Here is an 18,501-nt window from a genome sequence, read left to right as displayed (position 1 = left end):
CTTCAAAAAGTCTCACATGTGCAATATTCCAAATTAAATACGAAATGTCTTGATTACTATGAGTCACATTCGCCTCTGGTGCTGAAACAAAATACAAGAAATACTGTAACCTGAATATGCTAATGCTCTCCCGCAACATCATTTGCAATTAAGGGACTGATTACACTTGAATGACCAGTGGCAACACAAATGAAGAGCAGGCCAGTTAACTGAAATCATCTTTTCAGTGAATGCAAATCGTTGGGGTTGATTTACATCAGTATCCTCAGGAGGCCGGTGTGAAGGCTTTATGCATATTTGCATGGCTGCTAGTAAAAAAATTAACTTGAGGCCTCTTTTCTCAAAACCAAAAGATATCTAACAGTGCTTTCCATGTGTGTACACATAACCAAATTTTATGTAGGCTACAGTATCTGATATATTTTAGGAATACAGTGACGTAATTTCCCTGGTGGCAGTTCATATTTAGTATGAGAGATATATATATTACATGGACTGGCGTTATCTTGAAACTAAATACTGCTTCCAAATTCAAAATCTTACAACATTATTAAAGAAAACCTTCAACTTTCTCAGACCAGTGATAGATTTTTTTATTATTGGTCTGAGACTTGGTGAGACTTCTGCCCCTCCAACATAATCACACTATTCATGACTAAAACAGTGATATTTTATTCAATAACAAAATAATACATCAGTAGCATCGTAAGAATTATGAATGTCCAGCATTTAACAAGTAATACAAATTAGGCAGATACTGTATGATAAATTTAAGGTGGAAATATTTGGAGTCTGCATCAAAAATAAACATGTCTGTATTGCAAATACAGCACCAGTCAAAAGTACTTTGGACACACCTTCCCTTCAGTCTCTCTCTCTCTCGCTCTCTCTCTCTCTCTCTGGGATAGTAATGACAACATCAACCAGAAAAAAATACGTTCAAGGGTGTCATCTACTGGTCATTTGCAAACTCTGCAAATGGCCACACATGTAAACTCACATATTTAAAAAAAATGATTAAAAACTCTTACACAATACAGAGTCAATACTGAATGTGAAAGTGGAAAGAACAGAGTTAAAGTAAGAAACAGAAAAAAATCCACAATGCTTAAAAAAAAAATCATATTAACCTTTATGGAACAAGTCTGAGTTCAACTCAGCTCAAATTCATTACTAACAATCATAGCAAAGCTCATGTTGAATAAAGTGCCAGACAAAGAAAATGCTTAAAAAATAATAATAATAAAATCTTTAAATTTGACAGTATACTTCAATCATTAACATAAAAAGCTAGATTGTTATTTACAGAAACATGTTTTCCATTACAAAGTGATTAACATCCAGTGCTGCTTCCTTTAAATCATAAACTTATAAGACAGCCACAAGTTTACAGTCACTGTTGCTTTATCATACAGTGTTTTAGTACTTCTGCTAACATTTGTTTGTGTCAAGTTTGTAAAGACACCTATAAGTTCAAACATTTTGATTAAAAGTTTCTGTACACAGCCTGCTGATTTTAATAGCTTTTTTTAAATATAAAAGCATCCAGTGCACATTTAGCCTATAGCTTTGCTTCCTCAGGTCAAAGGTCTGCAGACATGCCTGTAAATGGCTTTTACGTTTCCATTCTGCACCTTTTAGTTGAGTCCCAGCTCTGATCCTACTTGGTGTGAAGAACTTGGCTGTATTGGTCTTTTTTCTTATATACAAAAAATAACTTTAAGCCTCTTTAAGCTCATAGTTTTTGTTTTAAAGCAACTGTTTTGTTATCCAGAGTGGCTGTTTTCAGTATAAACAAACAAACAAACACCTCTAATAAACCCAGTGTTCACTACCTGCCCAGTTTCAAATGGCAGAGGGCAAAGTTAATGACTAGCTAGTGAAAGTGGAACATCTAGCTGCTTGAGAGCCAACTCTCAAGCAGTTTTTGGTGACCAAACCAGAGCTAAAAAAGGGAGTGAACACAGGACAGAAACACTCATCTCTATGCTAAAATGCTCTGTGTGGCTGGATATGTAAACTGTCTGCTAGCATGTTAGCCAAAACAATTTTCTTCTTCATAAAGGGAGAGTAAAAATTGGACTTACATTCATCAGGTGGACATAAATATACATCTGCTGGATGTGTAGGTATGTAATTAGTTGCTAAGACATAAGCATAACAGCTTTTTTAAGGCAATAATGTGACTTTGGCCTTTTTGTCATCCACTTTAAGACTATGAATTATCCATATTCAAAGTGCTGGAGTGCTACAAATACCAGTTGTCTCAGTTTTTAATGTTTAACTAATGGCATAGAACCAACTATCACTAAGCGTTGCCTAGACTATGAAGATTCACAGGTGATTTTGGTTTATTATGTTCTCAGGTGGGTTAATAATAGGACCAATCTCCCCCCAAAAATGCTATTCCTGTGAAGCATTGGTATCATGTGGCCTTTGACTTGGCCCTGTAACACCAGAGTTTGAACATTCATGATCTCATACCTCTGAGGGCCAAAAGTGTAACAGAGCACGGCCCTTTCACAATGTGGAACCTGTCACCACATCCTCCTGGCACCTTGCTTGTTATCCAGAGTGCGACATGGGAGATCTCATTTGAGTCACTGAGTTTGTGGCCTTTCAGCTCCTGTCAGTGGGGGCATCCTGGCCTGAGACACTCAGAGGGAAAGCGGAGCAGAGGGCATCAGCTCGGCCCTCGGGGATAACATGACACAATGCCATGGGCAGGGAGGGATCGTGTTATTGTCTGTCATCATAATGAAACATTGGCTTTTGCTCCCAGCTTGGCATAACCCACACACAAAAGGTTACCTGTGTTCAGGCCTTTACTGAGAAATACTGAAGGAATCTAAGTTATCATACAATCTTTATTTTTTTAAATTGCTGGTCAGAATGCCACCACTGGGATTTGTCTGTGATTGGCCAAGTGATCATTATCCCTCTTAACAATCTCTTTTTCGGGTTCTGCTTCTTTGTCCATATAAGGGATCGCGATTTCTGGCCTCTGATCTTCCATCATCAAAGAAATGCTTCTCACAGATGAGGTTCTGCTCCTCACACTGTGCGCCCTCTCTCGGGTCATTGCTGGCTTGCCCAGAACGCTCCTCAGCTGCTCCCAGAAAAATGCCTGCTGGTTGACGTGCTGGGGCCACTCAAGGTATGTCTTAGTACTCAACATCTTCTTAAGCTTGCAGTATTTGCTGGGCAGGGAGCTGGGATCAATGGGCTCCTTCACCACCAGGATGATGTCACTAAAGGTCTTTCCCATTGCTCTCTGCTGAGCGAAGTACAGCTCATAGTTGCACCACTCGCTGTTCACAAAGTTTCGTGAAAGGACAAATATTACCTGAAGATGGAGACAAAAAAAAGAGGAAATGAAAACATGAATTACAACTGCACTGTAATATTTCCTTTTACATATATATATGATGTTGCTATGAGTTGTGCTAGTCAGGGTGATACTGGTTAACACTGATATGATCTGGGAAAAAATGGATCATAATCCTTTGTGTACATCCAAGAAGCTCTCAAAACACTCTAAACCCACTGTACTCCACTGCACTGAATGAATGAAATCACAAATTTACCAATGATAGAGCTCTCTTTCACTAACTCTCTTGGATTTTTAACATGCCTAATGCATAAGTGACCACCATAAAAACTGACAACTGCTAAACAGTACTGAACACACCTTAAAACTATGGGCGTCAGTCAGCATGTGATGCTCAACAATGGCCAAATGGCACCCAACAACAAATCACTAGTTTGGTGAGTCACAATTTTGACATCTGCCTCTTAAGTGTTGTTAATTTGTCTCTTCAGTCCTTGAAGAATCGATATTACAAAACTCATGAAATTTCAAGTTTTCAAAGTACCTGAGTAGCACCTAAGATGGCAGTGGAAATGCCCAGAGGGGAAATGCAAAAGGGGAAGTCAATAGTGGTTTGTTAAATCATTACTGAACCAAGTCCTAACCCCAACCATGGCCCAATCTTTAAGCAATTGTAACTTAGAGAACTTTATCAGTAGATCTTTTATTTTCAACAATCCAATATGCAGCCTGGCAAGAAACATTGCATAAAAAAAAAGTTCCTAATAGGACTGAATGAGCAGGCCTAGTTGGTGATGTTTGCCATTGCCAACCTAGCTCAGCTGACTCATCAACTCATCATATGACTGAAAACAAAGTTCCTCAAAAACCGTTGGTTTCGCAATGAGTATTTACCCACAGACCTTATTTGCAAAAACAGGATGGTTTTGCAAGTCTTAACTGGAATGTACGAGGCTTATATTACAAAACTACATTTTGGTACCTTACGGCTGCTTTCAATGTTCTCGATGATGTTATCGATGATCCACTTTCCTGGCATAAAGTCCCTCTCATGAATACACAGCTGATACGGGTTCCTGTTGTTCTCCAAACAGGGCAAGAGCTCGTCTCTAACCCAGTCTGCATCAGAGTGGCTGTAGGATATGAAGGCATGATAAGTAAAAGTCCCTAGTTCCCCTGCTGCTTTTTCCTTGTGAGCTCTGTATTTGGCCCTGATAATCTGATATGTGGCTTTAGTATACCACGGGAGGTCAAAAATATAGCAAATCAGCATCAATATCAAGATCACTGCTGCAGTAGTTGCAACACAGATGATGATAACTAGTCTGATATCGCACGCCACTTGACCCGGGAAGTACTTGGATATGATTGTGTTCAGCAAGGCCTCTGGGTGATAACACCTGTAGTTCCAAGGCCAGTCTGTGAGGTTGACCTTTCTTTTTGACATTGTGTCCTGGACGAAAGCATGTAGCTCACAAGTACAATGGTAAGGATTGTTCCCCGCCCTCAGGCGAGATAATTGAGGCATGTCCTGGAAGGATTCCTTGCTAATGAGACCAAATGAATTCCCATCCAAAGCCAACGACTGCAGTGATGGACTTTCCCATTTAGACGGGATGAACTTGATTTTATTCCCACTGAGCAGGAGCTCTTTCAGGTTGGTGGCTTTCTCAAAGTACGTCATGTCCAGCTGGTCCAGGCCACAGTGTGACAGGTCCAAATAGTGCACTGTGGTGGGCAGACAACGTAGGGCTTCACTTTCAAATGTATTGTGATGAGCGATAAACCGAGTGATATTTTGTTGCCAAACACAGTCCTGACTGTGTTTGGCAGTTCCCAGTTTGTTGTTGCTTAAATCCAACACCTGCAGTTGCTGGAACTCTCTTGTTAGTGCTGACAAGTCTTCTAAGCTGGCCAGCTCATTGGAGCTCATGTTGAAGGTGTGAATATTTGGCATGGTGCCCTTGTAATCACACCGCTGGTTGAAGACGTACTCATCCTTTAGTCGATTATTAGAGACATCCAGAAACTTCACACCTTCCATCTCAACCCAGGCATCACAAGGCACAGAGTTGAAGTACACATACTGGATAGACAGTTCTTTAATTTTGTTGAACCAAGTGAAGCGCCAGTCAAATCTCAGCACATCAGGATTGCTGATGTACCTATAAGAAATAGAAATTTGCAGTGTTACGTATATGCAAATGAAAAGCAAAGTCCCTGGTTACTGAAAATCACAAAATAAATTGCCTTTGTGTATCAAATGTGCTACATAAACCAACCTTGTCTCCTAGAAATTACATTCTTCATACAACTAAATTGCAAATATGTTTTGGTAAAAATGTAATTTACATCTATTTGTGTGTTGTTTTAGATTCAAGTTACAAGTTATTACAAATCAGCTGTAAACCATGCCGTGTAGTGCTGCCAAAATGCTACATAAACCAAATGGTTGTTTTTTTTAGGAATTAGATTAGAAAAGGTTCAGTTTTGGAAACTTTAAAAGGCTGGGATGAGAAGACAAGCTCAAAGAGAAAAAAAAGTCCTTTTCACAGTAGTTACAAGAAGTTTGTTTTGAAGAGTGAGTGATTTTTATTCAGCATTGGGAACTAAAACTGTTTTTTTGTTGTTGTTTTTTTTCATTCTTCCAGTTTGAAAAAATCAAAATCTCACACAGATTGTGGATTTTGGTTGAATTTGAATTACTGGAGGGATTAAATATTTAGTATCTACTTAGTAAATACTAATCATGAACATAAACACATAATTCATATGCTTATACTCAAACAACGCTAAAACTGAACAGAACAGAAAAAACTGCATGTTGAGACAGCCTCTGGTAACAATAATGCAGCATTATGACAAGCAAGAGCCAAATTTCACATAGAATGAAGTATATTTCATACTGGTACATGATGTACCAAAACCAAAAGAAGATACTCACCAAAGATCCAACCTATCCAGTGCCAGGTCTCTGATGCTTGAACCTGCTCCACTATCAATAAATTTGGGTGAACGGGCAAAGTCGATGTACTGAAGTCTCAACCTTTTGACCGGGGCGACTTCTAAGTTCAATAAAGCCATCCTCAGTAGGTTCTCATTGAATTTACCTCTGTGAAAGATGATCTGATGGGCTTTGATACCCTTTAAACCCTGGAAAATGTCCTCCTCTCCCATGTAGTACATGAACTCAAAGAGATTACGGAATTGGATGACTCCGAAGGTCTTGTTGGCGAGGTCATGCAGCATGTCGCGGAGAGCATTTGGCTGTTGATCTATGGCCATATCAAAGCCCATCTGCTGCGTTTGGATAACTTGTAAACTTCCAGGTTCATAGTAACTCAGATTGGAGGAACATTTGATGGCAAAACCTTGTAATCTGATGTTCTTCAATGGCTGAAAATCTTCTTTCTTTAGCCCCATCACCAGAGGGCCACCCATCGACAGAGACTGGAGTTTGACAAATTTGGAGAAGCTATCAGCCAGAGTGGCATGTTTGTAAAGGTTATTAGACATGGAGAGCTCTCTTAGATTCAAGAGAGGAGTCAGAGCAGTGGCAGGAATTTCCTGCAGGGAGTTATTAAAGATGTTAAGATTCTCCAGTAGAGTGTTGTTTTTAAAGGCATCATTGTCAATGCGTGAAATGTTATTGTACTGCAGCAGAAGGATGCGAAGCTGAGGGAGGTGGAGGAAGTCGTCAGCATGGATAGCTTGAAGTCTATTGTAGGAGAGATCTATCTTTTCCAGTGTGGATGGGAATTGTTTCCATGGGACACTGCCAAGCTGCCTTCCCAGACAGTCGGCAAAGTGGCCAGATTTGTCGATGCGACAGGGTCCTTCCTCATTGTTGTTGGTGGGAGGAGAAGATGGACTCGGTGTTGGGGATGTGAGTGTTCCAAGAAGGAGAGCACTGAAATTAATTAATCTCACAATCATCATGACAGTTGTTACAGTGACCTGGAAAAGGAACAAGAACAGGAGAGATCAGCTTCTCTGTATTCAAATGACAAAGTGCACATTGACCAAAATTGTGTTTGGAAACAGAGGTTATCTTGTGTTTTTCACACATGTTCTGTGAAACAATTACTGTAACCAAACCCTCTCTCCAGAAATGCAGAAAATACTTATGTTCAAACTTTGATGCTTTAAATTTTTGTGAAACTATACTTTTCCTCCAGTACACATCTGAAGGGACTACTGTACTTTTTATTCCACTACAATATGTACTTTAGAAGATGAAGGTTTTATTTAAGACAAGATTTATACAAGATTCTTTACTTCATTCCTTTTTGTATTCATGATCTCTTTTTTCCTTTCCTTTCTTTCCTTCCTTTTTTCATCCTCTTTTCTGTTCTTCCTTACTTCCTTTCAGCTTTCTTCCTCTTGGTTTTAACTTTTAACTTTCTTTACTGCTCAGCGACAACATGAAAATTTGAGTTAAAAGGCTGTCACAAGCTGAACACTACTCCTCTTAACAATTTTACTTTGGATATTGGTTTACTCGTACTTTGGTAAAAAAAAAAAAAAAAAAAAAAAAAAAACTTCACATGAACCCAATCTCATCTCAATCATAGTCATATAGATGACACAAAATCTTGATCTGGGGTGTCACTGCATCAAATAAATGTCTCAGTTTGCAGCACAGAAGAAGATGTGTAGTTTTTAAAATTACATCATCTGTACTGAGCATAATTAATTGTGAAATTCAACAGCACGTCATTTCTCTGAAATACACTGGCATCTAATTCCTGTATCCTGAATTCAGGCTTTTCTGGTCATATAAACAAAGCACAAAAAGCTAAATATAGCACACAACAGAGAAGTCATAGTTGAGGCATGAGGTGACAGAGGAAAGTTATCAGAAGAAGCTGATCTTAATCTGTACCGCTACAAGATTTTTGGTCAGTTTTCCCATAATTTCCCCATGAAATCATAAATTTTGTGCCTTCGCTGAATAAACTGACATTTAGCTTCTTTTGCATGCATCACGCTATGGTTATTATGTGCACTCAGGCAGCAAATCTGCAATGAAAAGGACATCTGACTCATGCATATAAAACAGACATTTTCATTGGTCCATCCATGATACAACAACACTCGGATAACAGCATTATACATTGCACAGTACTTACCCTCTTAAGACTAGTTTCGTGCTTCAGGGTGTAAACACTGACTCTCTCCTCTCTCCTCAACCTTTATTTATATTCCCTGTTAAGGCTACACACTGTTTTGGTCACATGGAGGAGCCATCAAATTTGATAACTCCCACTGAACAAACAGTGTTAGTTTTATCAGTTTTACCAGAAGTGACGTGACTTGAATAAATATTTATATCCGTACGGATATGATGCGTGTAAAAATTAACTGTTTCCTTATTTATTTCAGGTCATTTTAGGTCATTGTAATGAATCCGCTGTATGGTCTGTTAATCTGTGACGGCTCAGACAACCAGCGAGCGTCATGTGGTGAAGTGGAGGATAAATTGAATGTAATTTTGTAATGTAGTTTGATGCAGGAATGGGAGCCAAATTAAAACCAGTTTGCCCACATAGCTGCAAAAACACTGAAATTGAAAGGAAATATGTGTGTTTTTTTAAGCTCTTCCAGACTTGATGAGTCACCAGATGAACTGAAGTTTTAGTTTATTATGGCTAACATCTCTAACACAATCAAACCAGAGCAGGTATTTTGTTATTCACATATATATTTAGTGCTTTCCATTGCAGTGAGTAATAACAAATGAAAACAACTGTGGTGTTAAATGTCACATCTGCTACTCCCTCGACATGTGTTCATTTAATATTTAGCTAATCAGTCCTCATCTCTATCTCTGATTAACAGTTATCTGAATGAGTCATTGTTAGCAGCTTCTCCCAGATAAATACAGATGAATACTTGTATTCTTTACTCTTGTATTCATTAATGTCACCCTGGGTTTACTGTGTGTGTATGTGTGTGTGTGTGGGGGGGGTGGCCATCAGCTTCCTTCCTTGTCATCTAAACATCCAAGACAACAACAGCTGTGACGCGGCTGATTGAGGAAACCAGAAACACCCCTCAGCTATATAATCTGGTCAACAGTGGACAGCTATTTTTGGAAATGGACAATTTATTAGATAAACATCAAGCATATTGACTCAGTGAGACTCCTTGCATGAATGGCGCCGTTGTAAAATGATGTTGTAATATCACTTGACAATAACAAAGCTACAATTTTGTCTCAGACTTCATGCATTCATGTTTACAGCATTCGGCTAATGTTCTCAATTCGATTTTAGTTAGAGTTAATGGCAGTTTTTCAGTTTTAGGGGCCAAGCTACTAAGTATAGTCTCAAGTTTTTTGTTATCAATGCTCAGGCCTAAAGCTGGATTTATACTTTTGCATTAAGGATTTACCCCGTACTTACATGTTGGGGTTACGGCGGCTACAAAGATACCATGTGGGGACCACAAGTTTCTGATGCTGGTAGAAATTTTTGATAGTCACAACAATATGACCTAAGTAGAGAAAAGGCTCAGTTAACCCTTTCCTTGTCAGTAACACACATGTAGCAAAGCCATTTCCACTGTTTCTGCTCACTACGACTGTACAAAATAGTCACCTGTCCGGTAATGAAACGTACCTTTCCACCATCGCTCTGTAAAACAACATGAATGAAACTATGTACCCATCATGATTAAAGCATAACGGCCCCAAACCACACATGATGCACCTGTTAAGAGTTGATTAAAAATCCACTGCTGAACTTTAAATCAAAATCTAGTCATAGGTATCTACTGCCATGGTCTGCCTGTCACTATCGTATTTATTTTTTATTGTTCTAGGGTCAAAACTCAAGGCACAATTAAAGAATGAACTTTATAAACAAAAAAACTTAAAATAGACAAATAAAGTACATGCCTTTGTGGTGTCTACATATATATTTCTACAGTGTGTTCAGCTGGTGTTTATGTATCATTTCATGATAAGTAGAATTATGTGAGAGGAGCTATTAAAAGTCTTTTTTTCCATTGACAAAGTTACATGACTCACAGTTGGAACACTTCCACAAACCGGATCTGAATGAAACTGCTGAATCATGACCACAAAAGATGAGCAACTGTGTTTGAAAATAACTAGTCCTTTGATAGAAAGTCAAAGGTTCAAGCCCTTGTCAATAAAAACGTATAGTAAGAAGTTATAAATAACCAACACTGAGAGTTAAAACTCCCAAGGTGCATTTCGGCAAGAAGCATTGAATCAAAATTCTGTTGCAGTTTCACAGATAACAGGTGAATATTTTGCTGTTATGAAAACTGTCAGTCGAGTTATTTTGGGATTTTGGGTCAATGGATGGATGTTTGGATATGAATGAATTCAGTAACTATGGTGATTAATTCCTCTGACTGGGTTAAAATGATCACTTTTTTTCTGTGATCTTCAGGATTGAATTCTCTTCTGTATTTCCATATATTTATTTTCTTTTATTGATATCTTCACTGTTACTCAAAATAGAAACATGAGACTCTCCTGGATACTGTTATGATGCAATAGGTTTATGTTATAGCCACCACTTCTTTCATTATTTCAACTTTGTTTCTGAGAAATCATGTTCTGACTGTCAGTTTGGCATGGTGGATGACTCTAAATACTAAGATACCCATGAGCACTTGCCGCCGTCGCTATGGAGACGAAGCCAAACCACAATCTTTTCCCCGTTTCACAGTGTTTCTCTTACAAATGTCTTGCTATAGTGAGAACTGAACTGGTGACTCTTTTTTTTTTTTATCATGTCTGTATGACCATAATCTTTCCAAAAAACAGTTAAGTGTATCAGATTCTGAAGACACTAAGGTCAGATAAAGTCCACTTTTAGACTTTTTTACAAAACATCTGGTCATGAATCAAGTGGGGGGAAAAAAAAGGGAAGGTCAAGGGAGGTCAACCAAACCCGCCCCTTCCTACAATAACCTACACACGTCTAGATTCTGTGTTTATGACCTCCAGCTGGTTTAATATTAACCAACCTGGCAGGAGTTTCTGGGTCTTAGTGGTTCAGTCATTTGCGTGCAGTTTCCACATGTAAAAACCCTCCAGCTGTGTGAAAGTAAGCGGCCTCGTCAGCGAAAGGAATGTGAACAAATATGCTGAAAATGCTGCAGGCTGTTTCTCTGTTTGAGTGTTATTCTCCACACAGCCTCAGGTAAAGCATGTTGCAATCACTTCAGTGTCAACATACCTCTGAGATTTTTAAAGATTTCTAGGTCACACAAACTAAAACACCTGTACATGTGGCTCACTGTGTAACCATACGAAACACATGGCCTTTTTCCTTGTCAATATTTTTCACATGCAGGTTGGCTCACTGCCAGGTTTGTAGTTTATTATGAGTTGGAAACACGACTGTAAATATTTGTGTCCTCTGCACCTGAGATATAACTTTCACAAATCCTGTCATGTTTAAAAAGTATAGACTGACTCCGCCTGGCAACGATGACATTTCCAGCTCCGAATCATCAGCCGTAATGCCTGGTGAGGACACACAGGACCAGTATCTGTGCAATCACCTTGACACGGTTGAATAGGGTTTGCAACAAAAGGATGTCTATTTGACACTTAATCTTGCTGAGCCGGTCATGTGTTAAGAAAGAGAGTAAACAACATAAACGGAAATGTTTCGGTGATACAACAAGTCCCATTGTTTGAAAGGTAAACTCCCTGTCATCTGTCATAAAATTGGTGACACGCAAACTGCAAAAAGTGACAAATTATTATTATTTTTATTTTTTTTATAGTGGCATGAAATTCTGAAGTCTTCCTCTTTGTAGCTGTACATCTTTTTTTTTTTTTACTAATTGAAGATGTTACAAAATGAACAATCTTAAATCTCTCAACCAAAATCATTAGCAAGCCAGCATCTGTAACAAACAGAAAACTGTATTTGGTCTTTGTAAATTGTAAATTGTGTTGGAGCAAACGTAACGCACCGGTAGTTCAGAAGGAATGCTGTTAGATGTGGAATTTTCCCCTTAACAGCCTTGGGACATTTGAAAAAAATCCAGTTAAGCTGTAACATACTGTCACAACTGTTCTGACAAGCTGAGACAATAAATGACAAAGTAATAATGTTTTCTATAATAATAAACAGCGTCTTAATAGCAGCTCTACATTGTCAGACTTCACTCAACTTCAATCAGTCTGAGCTATCATGGATATTTTCATACACACTCTTTGATGTTTGCTAATCGGTTGCTACAGTAGTATTAATACACAGATGGTGGAGCTACTACTGACTGACTCATAGCTTCAGGCTAAACATTAAAAATGTATTTTGCCACAGAATGAGGACTGTAGATTTAGTTTCCACATCTCATCCATTAAAAGTTGAGAAGAGGAACGATTACAGTGACCGAGGAAGTCATGAACATATGATTATTGGAGACTGTCACAACAGGTCGTAATGTCAGTCACCCAAAAACGACATATAGGTACGTTTGAGAGACAGATGTCATCTAGCGGCCAAAGTAAATATGACCCGCAGCAGGGGTGCAGTTCAGATGATGTATATTTATTACGGATGTGCAGAGATCCCAGTATTTGTATTTGTATTTGTATTTTCGAATAAAAGAGAAAGAGGCTTAAAAATCCTGTTTTTGTTTTTATGACACTTTTAAGTTTAGAAAATTAAAGTGTTACAATAAGTGTTCATGAATAAACTACCTTACGAAGGAGGTCCCCACATCGGGTCTCTTAACTGGAGTCTCCCAGATTATAGACGACTGCGCTGATTACTGAGCTAAAACTTTACTCATCACCTCATTGCAGACAGACCTCTACCTATTTATACACCCATAACACAGAGACAGCACACCGTGTAATGTGTAGGGAGGAACTTCAAAGGCAATTATTGCTTTGCACTTTTCATTTATTGCCTATTTTTTTTACAACCTAACTTTGTGGAAAGGAGAAGGGTAACAACAGGTTATGGAGAGCTTGTGTCAGTAGCTCAGCTTTATCTCTGGGGAACACCCCCACAAATATTCCTTTAAATATTTGTATGAAACAAATATTCGTATAAAACCTACTATTTGTGATTTGCCGAATAATGTATTTGTATTCGGGCACACCCCTAATATTTATGCTGATGAATTTCCGAATCAGGAGGAGACTACAACCCAACAGTGGACTTGTGGTGCCACAGGAGACTTCTATTTGTTTCCAACCGTGAGTTGGGACAGTTTTTTTTGTAAATCGTAACTACAACCGTCCCCTAACCTTAACCCCGTGGTTATTATTGTCGCCATGAAAACGAGGGTCAACTAAATTTAAGGAAGTAGTAAATTTCTCTAACCTTAACAAACCATGATCTTTCCCTCATCATAAGTGGTTTTTGTGCCTAAACTTAACCAGACCTGAACCACAGCGTCGCCACATCGTAAAACATCATTATTTTAACAGTGATTTGTAACGGTTGGTCTGCTTGGAATATTGTTTTAAGACAAAAAAAATGTGAACCTGTCCTTTTAAATTCCTCTGAAACTAACAAAGTCACCCAGGGGGGATGATCTGTCCAACAGATTTAAGAAAAACTTGTTCAGGACTTTTTGCAATATCCTGCTGACAAACAGAAATGATAATAATCTCCGGTCTAATTACATTTCTGTATTCAAGGTCACAGGAGGATACAGGTGTTTCAGCAGGACAAGGTGTACTGTACTGCTGGTGTGGTACATAGCAACTCAACGCAATCCACGTGCTGCACTCCAGAGTGTAAGGTGGTAGCCCTGCACTTAATGAGCAACCAGGTTATGAAAGAAATGATACACGGCTCTATCATTGATTAAACTGTGATATCTCTCTGATATACCATGAATGGCGTCATCCGGTGAGCTCAAAGCTCTATTATTGCATCTGATATTGACCCATCAGTCAATAGTTAGTGGCAAACAGCTCTTTCATTGACATGCGTTGGCACAGATGCGCCCACCACCCGTCCGACACGTTAATTTGGCAGCAGACTCGTCTCACCGTTGAGTGTTCTTTACTCTGGTTTAATGATGCTTCATGTTTACACACTACGCACAAACACAGCAGCACTTCTGCTCAAGCTGTGAACACTCTGCTCCGTCATCATGTTCATCCTCTACGGTGACAGATACTCCACATGCTTATGTTCTGGTTGTTTATGACGTACACCAAGTTGTTTTTCTTTTTCAAAATAGTAAATAGTCTTATGAAGTTTACTCACATTACAAAAATGATTCTCCCACTCATGAAGATGGTTTTGTTTGTTAGGGTTTTGAGATTTCTGCCACCAACCCACAACAAACAAAGGAATTTTGCTGCTGAAACCATAAGTTTTAAAAGAAATTATAAACTGCAGGACAAAAAAAGTAAAAAGTATTCTTAGGAGGTAGTTCAGATGAAAAGCAGCAAGATATCTCCAAAAACCCCCTAGTTTCGGTGAATGAACTCTTTAAAGCTGCATCTTGCCACGTTTTGGTCAAAAAAATGTTATGTCATCAAATTACAAAATTGTGGTTACAGAGAAGGGCATTCAGTCCATTTTAACCAAGATCCTGTGGGGTGAACTTCCTTTTGAGAAAGCTGTCAAAACATTTTTCGCATCTACTTCCTTCTGACTACCAAAAGAGGAAATCTGAATGTGGGTGAAAGTTTTTCAATACTTCTAATCTCTTTTTACACAGGAAATACTTTGCCGGAGGAAGTGTAACTAAGGGGATAATGAAGGCTCTCTCAATATTTATTTAAAGCACCAAAGTAAGAAAAAAAAGGTTAAGGCTGTTTGTCTTAATGCAAAAACTTAAATATCTTTATTTCACAAAAATCTGGCCTCCATCAGAGAACAACCCACCGTACAGAACAATGTGTACTGTGTGAGTCTGATATGACTCCATCCTTGTGCCAGTGAATGAGTAATGAATGAATGAATGAATAATCAATGAATGCCTAATACCAGGATAAGTAGAGCAAAGGGTCTGCATTTCCTTATTTAAGGTAAAGTCAAAGTTAAATATCCAGCTAATGTCAGATGATTCAAGTCAATCGAACTCAGTCTAAGCTTGAGGAAGTCCTTCGGTTTAATGTGTGTCAGCAAACTCAGAATAATGAGACGAGTTTGGGCGTTTTCATCCAGATTTAAGGCAGTTTTCCCTGGGAGTTTGGTACTTTTGGTGAAGCTAGTGTTTAAAGACATTCAAAAAAGAGGGGGAGATTGGACTCAAATCAGTCTTAATTGATTAATTGGTAACTCAAGTATGTTTGTAAAGGAGGAGTCACGCACAGTTCAGTGTTTAAGTTCAAAATGAGAATGAAGTTGGTGGCCAAAAACAAGTAGAAATGCACCATGCGTAGCTTGCCTGTGCTGAAGAGCGTCTGCACTTGTTATACAATAAACATGAACCACTGGAGAATATTTATACAAGCCTCCTGGTGTGTGAACATTCATTTTTGATAGTATCATGATGATCAACTTAAGTGAAAAATAATTACAAAACAGTTAATAGAGAAAGTGAAAAACAGACCTCTTGCACAGATTGAATCTGGATAAAATAAAATAATAAATAAATAGATACAGTGGGTTAGAATGGAGCTGTAACAATACCACTGAAAAGACTTAATGAAAAATAAATCCGGTGCATGAAGTGAGAGTGTCAGCAAAAACACTTCTCTATATATAAATATAAAAAGGGAAGGTCGAAAAGCTATTTTTTTCTTTTGAGAGTTGAACACAACACTTTAAAATAACCGAATATGTCAGTCCATTACTTTATAGGCACATAAATCACACTGTGCAAAACAAAACTGTTTGTGAAAGATTTTAAACAGCTGCAAAGATTCAAACAAATCCCCAATAAACCACAGGAGCCTTGGCCCCCAACATCTGCCTGCTCCCAGTAACACCTGTAGCTTGTAACCTTCTCAAAATGGCTTTAAACACGTACAGTATCACAGTACACGTCACAGTGTCTCACAGGAAAAGCCACAAATATTATCAGCCAGGCGGCACTGACACCAACAGCTGCTTAAAATAGCCTGAAATTTGTTTGTTTACCATTGGAGCTTCAAAGGTACCAAGAGTTGAGTGCCTGAGGAGATGGGTGTATTACAGGATAAGCCTGCTGTTAGTTTATCTTTTATCAAAACCAACAATAAATCAAACCCTGCTTTTAAGTGTTGGCTATGTAACCAAAACATGAAATAGCTTATTCCTCTGGGCTACAGAGTTGAACTGTCATCCAAAAAACTAGTAATGAAGAAATCTGCCACCCAATGTCACAGCTTTTTCGTGATTTAAATAGCCAAACAAGACTAATAGTCTATACAGTCATGCTAACAGCTCAATGAAGCATGCATAGTAACAGCATGCACCAGCATGGTAACATGCTCACATCGACAAAGCTGATAGTTTGTTCCATTCAAGTCAGAGCTTGGAAATTTCCAAATTCTAAGCTTGAAGCTTTCTATGACTCACAAGAGAGAAAAAAATCATCTTTTTTATGGCAGGCAGCATACGAATATTTGCAAAGTTTACAAATAAAATGACATCACCTCACATAGATAATCAATCTTATTTTATTTACATAGTTTTAGGCAGTGGAAATGATCACTTCTGTGGATGCTGTCATATTCAGTGACGTCAGAGCATCTGTTTCTCAGCGAAGTGAGGATGCCGTTCCATCACACTATTACTAACAAATTGACCTGATGACAGTGCTAAACAAAACATCATCGGACCACGAAAGTTATTTTAATTCATTCAGTTGTTTCTTAAGGACACTAATAACTTACATGTGTCTGGACTGAACTACTCAAGCCAAGTCTGAAAATGTGCAAAATGAGTTTCCAACAAATTTTTGTTCTAAAACTTTGCTACGTCTTTTTCTCCACTTCCTCTCAGACAGGTGGACTGTAAAGAGACATGTAAGGGAAGCTGACAACTATCCTGATTGATTAACGGTTACTGAATAAGACTGTACGTGACAGATGACTGATGAGTCAGCCTTCAATCAGAATCTAATATATCTGTTTACACAGTGCCAGTGCTTTACCATAGCCATATCCAAAACCTTCATCGTTTACTTTACAGTAGTTATAACATACAAAGTGTGATGATTGAGTGATAATCCAGTTACAGTAAGATAGTCCTAAAAGATGTGATGAAAACAGTATATTTTTCCAGCAACAAACTCAACAAGACAGAACAAGGCTGAAACAGACAAGAGAAAAATAAATCGTTCAACTCACCTCCAACAGAAAGGCGGTCAGACTCCTACACCTTCTTCCTCAGTTTGACTTTTCATACCACATTTTAACCTGTGCTGTTGTGTTAGACGCTCGGTGACAAGTGAGTCAACACTGGATGAGCCTGTGGCAACTCTGTCAGTTTGATTATTGTCTCTCTCTCTCTCTCTCTCTCTCTGTCTCTCTCTCTCCGTTTCACTCTCTCTTCAGTCTGTGTACATGTGTGTGTGTGTGTGTGTGTGTGTGTGTGTGTGTATGTGTGTGTGTGTGTGTGTTCATTGCTCAGGAATGTGCAAGAAGTGAGAGTGAGATAGTAACTGCCTCAGAAGCTCCAATACTTTTCTTTCTTTCTTTTTTTTTTTTAACACTTTGCCGCCTTAACAGAAAAACAGAAAAACTGCGACTACATTCAGAAAATAATTTAGCACATTATTTAAGCCATACAAATAATTCAGTTTTATTTGTTCAGGTTTTGAGATATAGATTTCTGCTGCCTGGCAACCCATTACAATGGGGCTGAATGGACGGTGAATGTTGGAGACGTCTCTGCTTCTTGCCAACAAGTTGGTCTGAGGAAGCAGAGATAGAAACAAGTGAGCATAAATCAATGCAAACATGGACAATGTTTCTGTCTCTGCAATCAACTTGATTTTCTTTAATAGCAAAACCCTGGTGCAAGGAGCTTTTGGGTACAATGCCTGTGCCATCAGCCAGTTCTGAGCCTGTTTGATAAGATGACAGGTAAAGGTCAGGTTACTGATCTTGCACTAATGGTTTGGGTTGGTTCCATGCTGTGCTGAAGTTTGTTTCCGCCATTAATTTGTGTTTCCCCTTACCTTAAAGGGGAAACATCAGGCTTTTTGTGATATTCTGTTACTAGTTCTCTTTGATGATGATGATGATGATGATGTTGGATGTCTATGTT

At 38.5% G+C, this 18,501-nt stretch overlaps 1 protein-coding gene across 2 annotated transcripts; it reads right to left on the bottom strand.

The window, feature by feature from the left end:
• Positions 1-578: 578 nt before the first annotated feature.
• tlr18 (toll-like receptor 18) lies at positions 579-17,756 on the bottom strand. Of its 2 annotated transcripts, XR_006404458.1 has the most exons (5): positions 17,580-17,756; positions 6,276-7,288; positions 4,314-5,496; positions 2,088-3,346; positions 579-1,717 (listed from the first exon to the last, which is right to left on the bottom strand). XR_006404458.1 is itself a non-coding variant. In XM_044358788.1 (4 exons), exons 2-4 carry the CDS (start codon positions 7,268-7,270, stop codon positions 2,888-2,890), a joined length of 2,637 nt encoding a protein of 878 aa, XP_044214723.1. In that variant the 5' UTR covers positions 7,271-7,288; positions 17,580-17,756; the 3' UTR covers positions 579-2,887. The 2 variants fall into 2 exon arrangements, 1 of the variants encoding a protein (XP_044214723.1); XM_044358788.1 differs by having other exon boundaries at positions 579-3,346.
• Between the last annotated feature and the right edge of the window lie 745 nt (positions 17,757-18,501).

This window comes from Thunnus albacares, chromosome 8, assembly GCF_914725855.1.
Source record: "Thunnus albacares chromosome 8, fThuAlb1.1, whole genome shotgun sequence".
In the NCBI taxonomy this organism is placed as follows: domain Eukaryota; kingdom Metazoa; phylum Chordata; class Actinopteri; order Scombriformes; family Scombridae; genus Thunnus; species Thunnus albacares.
This window is presented reverse-complemented; position numbering and strand designations above follow the sequence as displayed.

Coding starts and splice junctions, on each gene's coding strand:
- tlr18 (XM_044358788.1), bottom strand. CDS start 7,270: ATGATGATTGTGAGATTAATTAATTTCAGTGCTCTCCTTCTTGGAACA. Junction 5,497..6,275: donor CTGGATAGGTTGGATCTTTG/GTGAGTATCTTC, acceptor TATTTCTTATAG/GTACATCAGCAATCCTGATG. Junction 3,347..4,313: donor ACATTGAAAGCAGCCGTAAG/GTACCAAAATGT, acceptor CTCCATCTTCAG/GTAATATTTGTCCTTTCACG.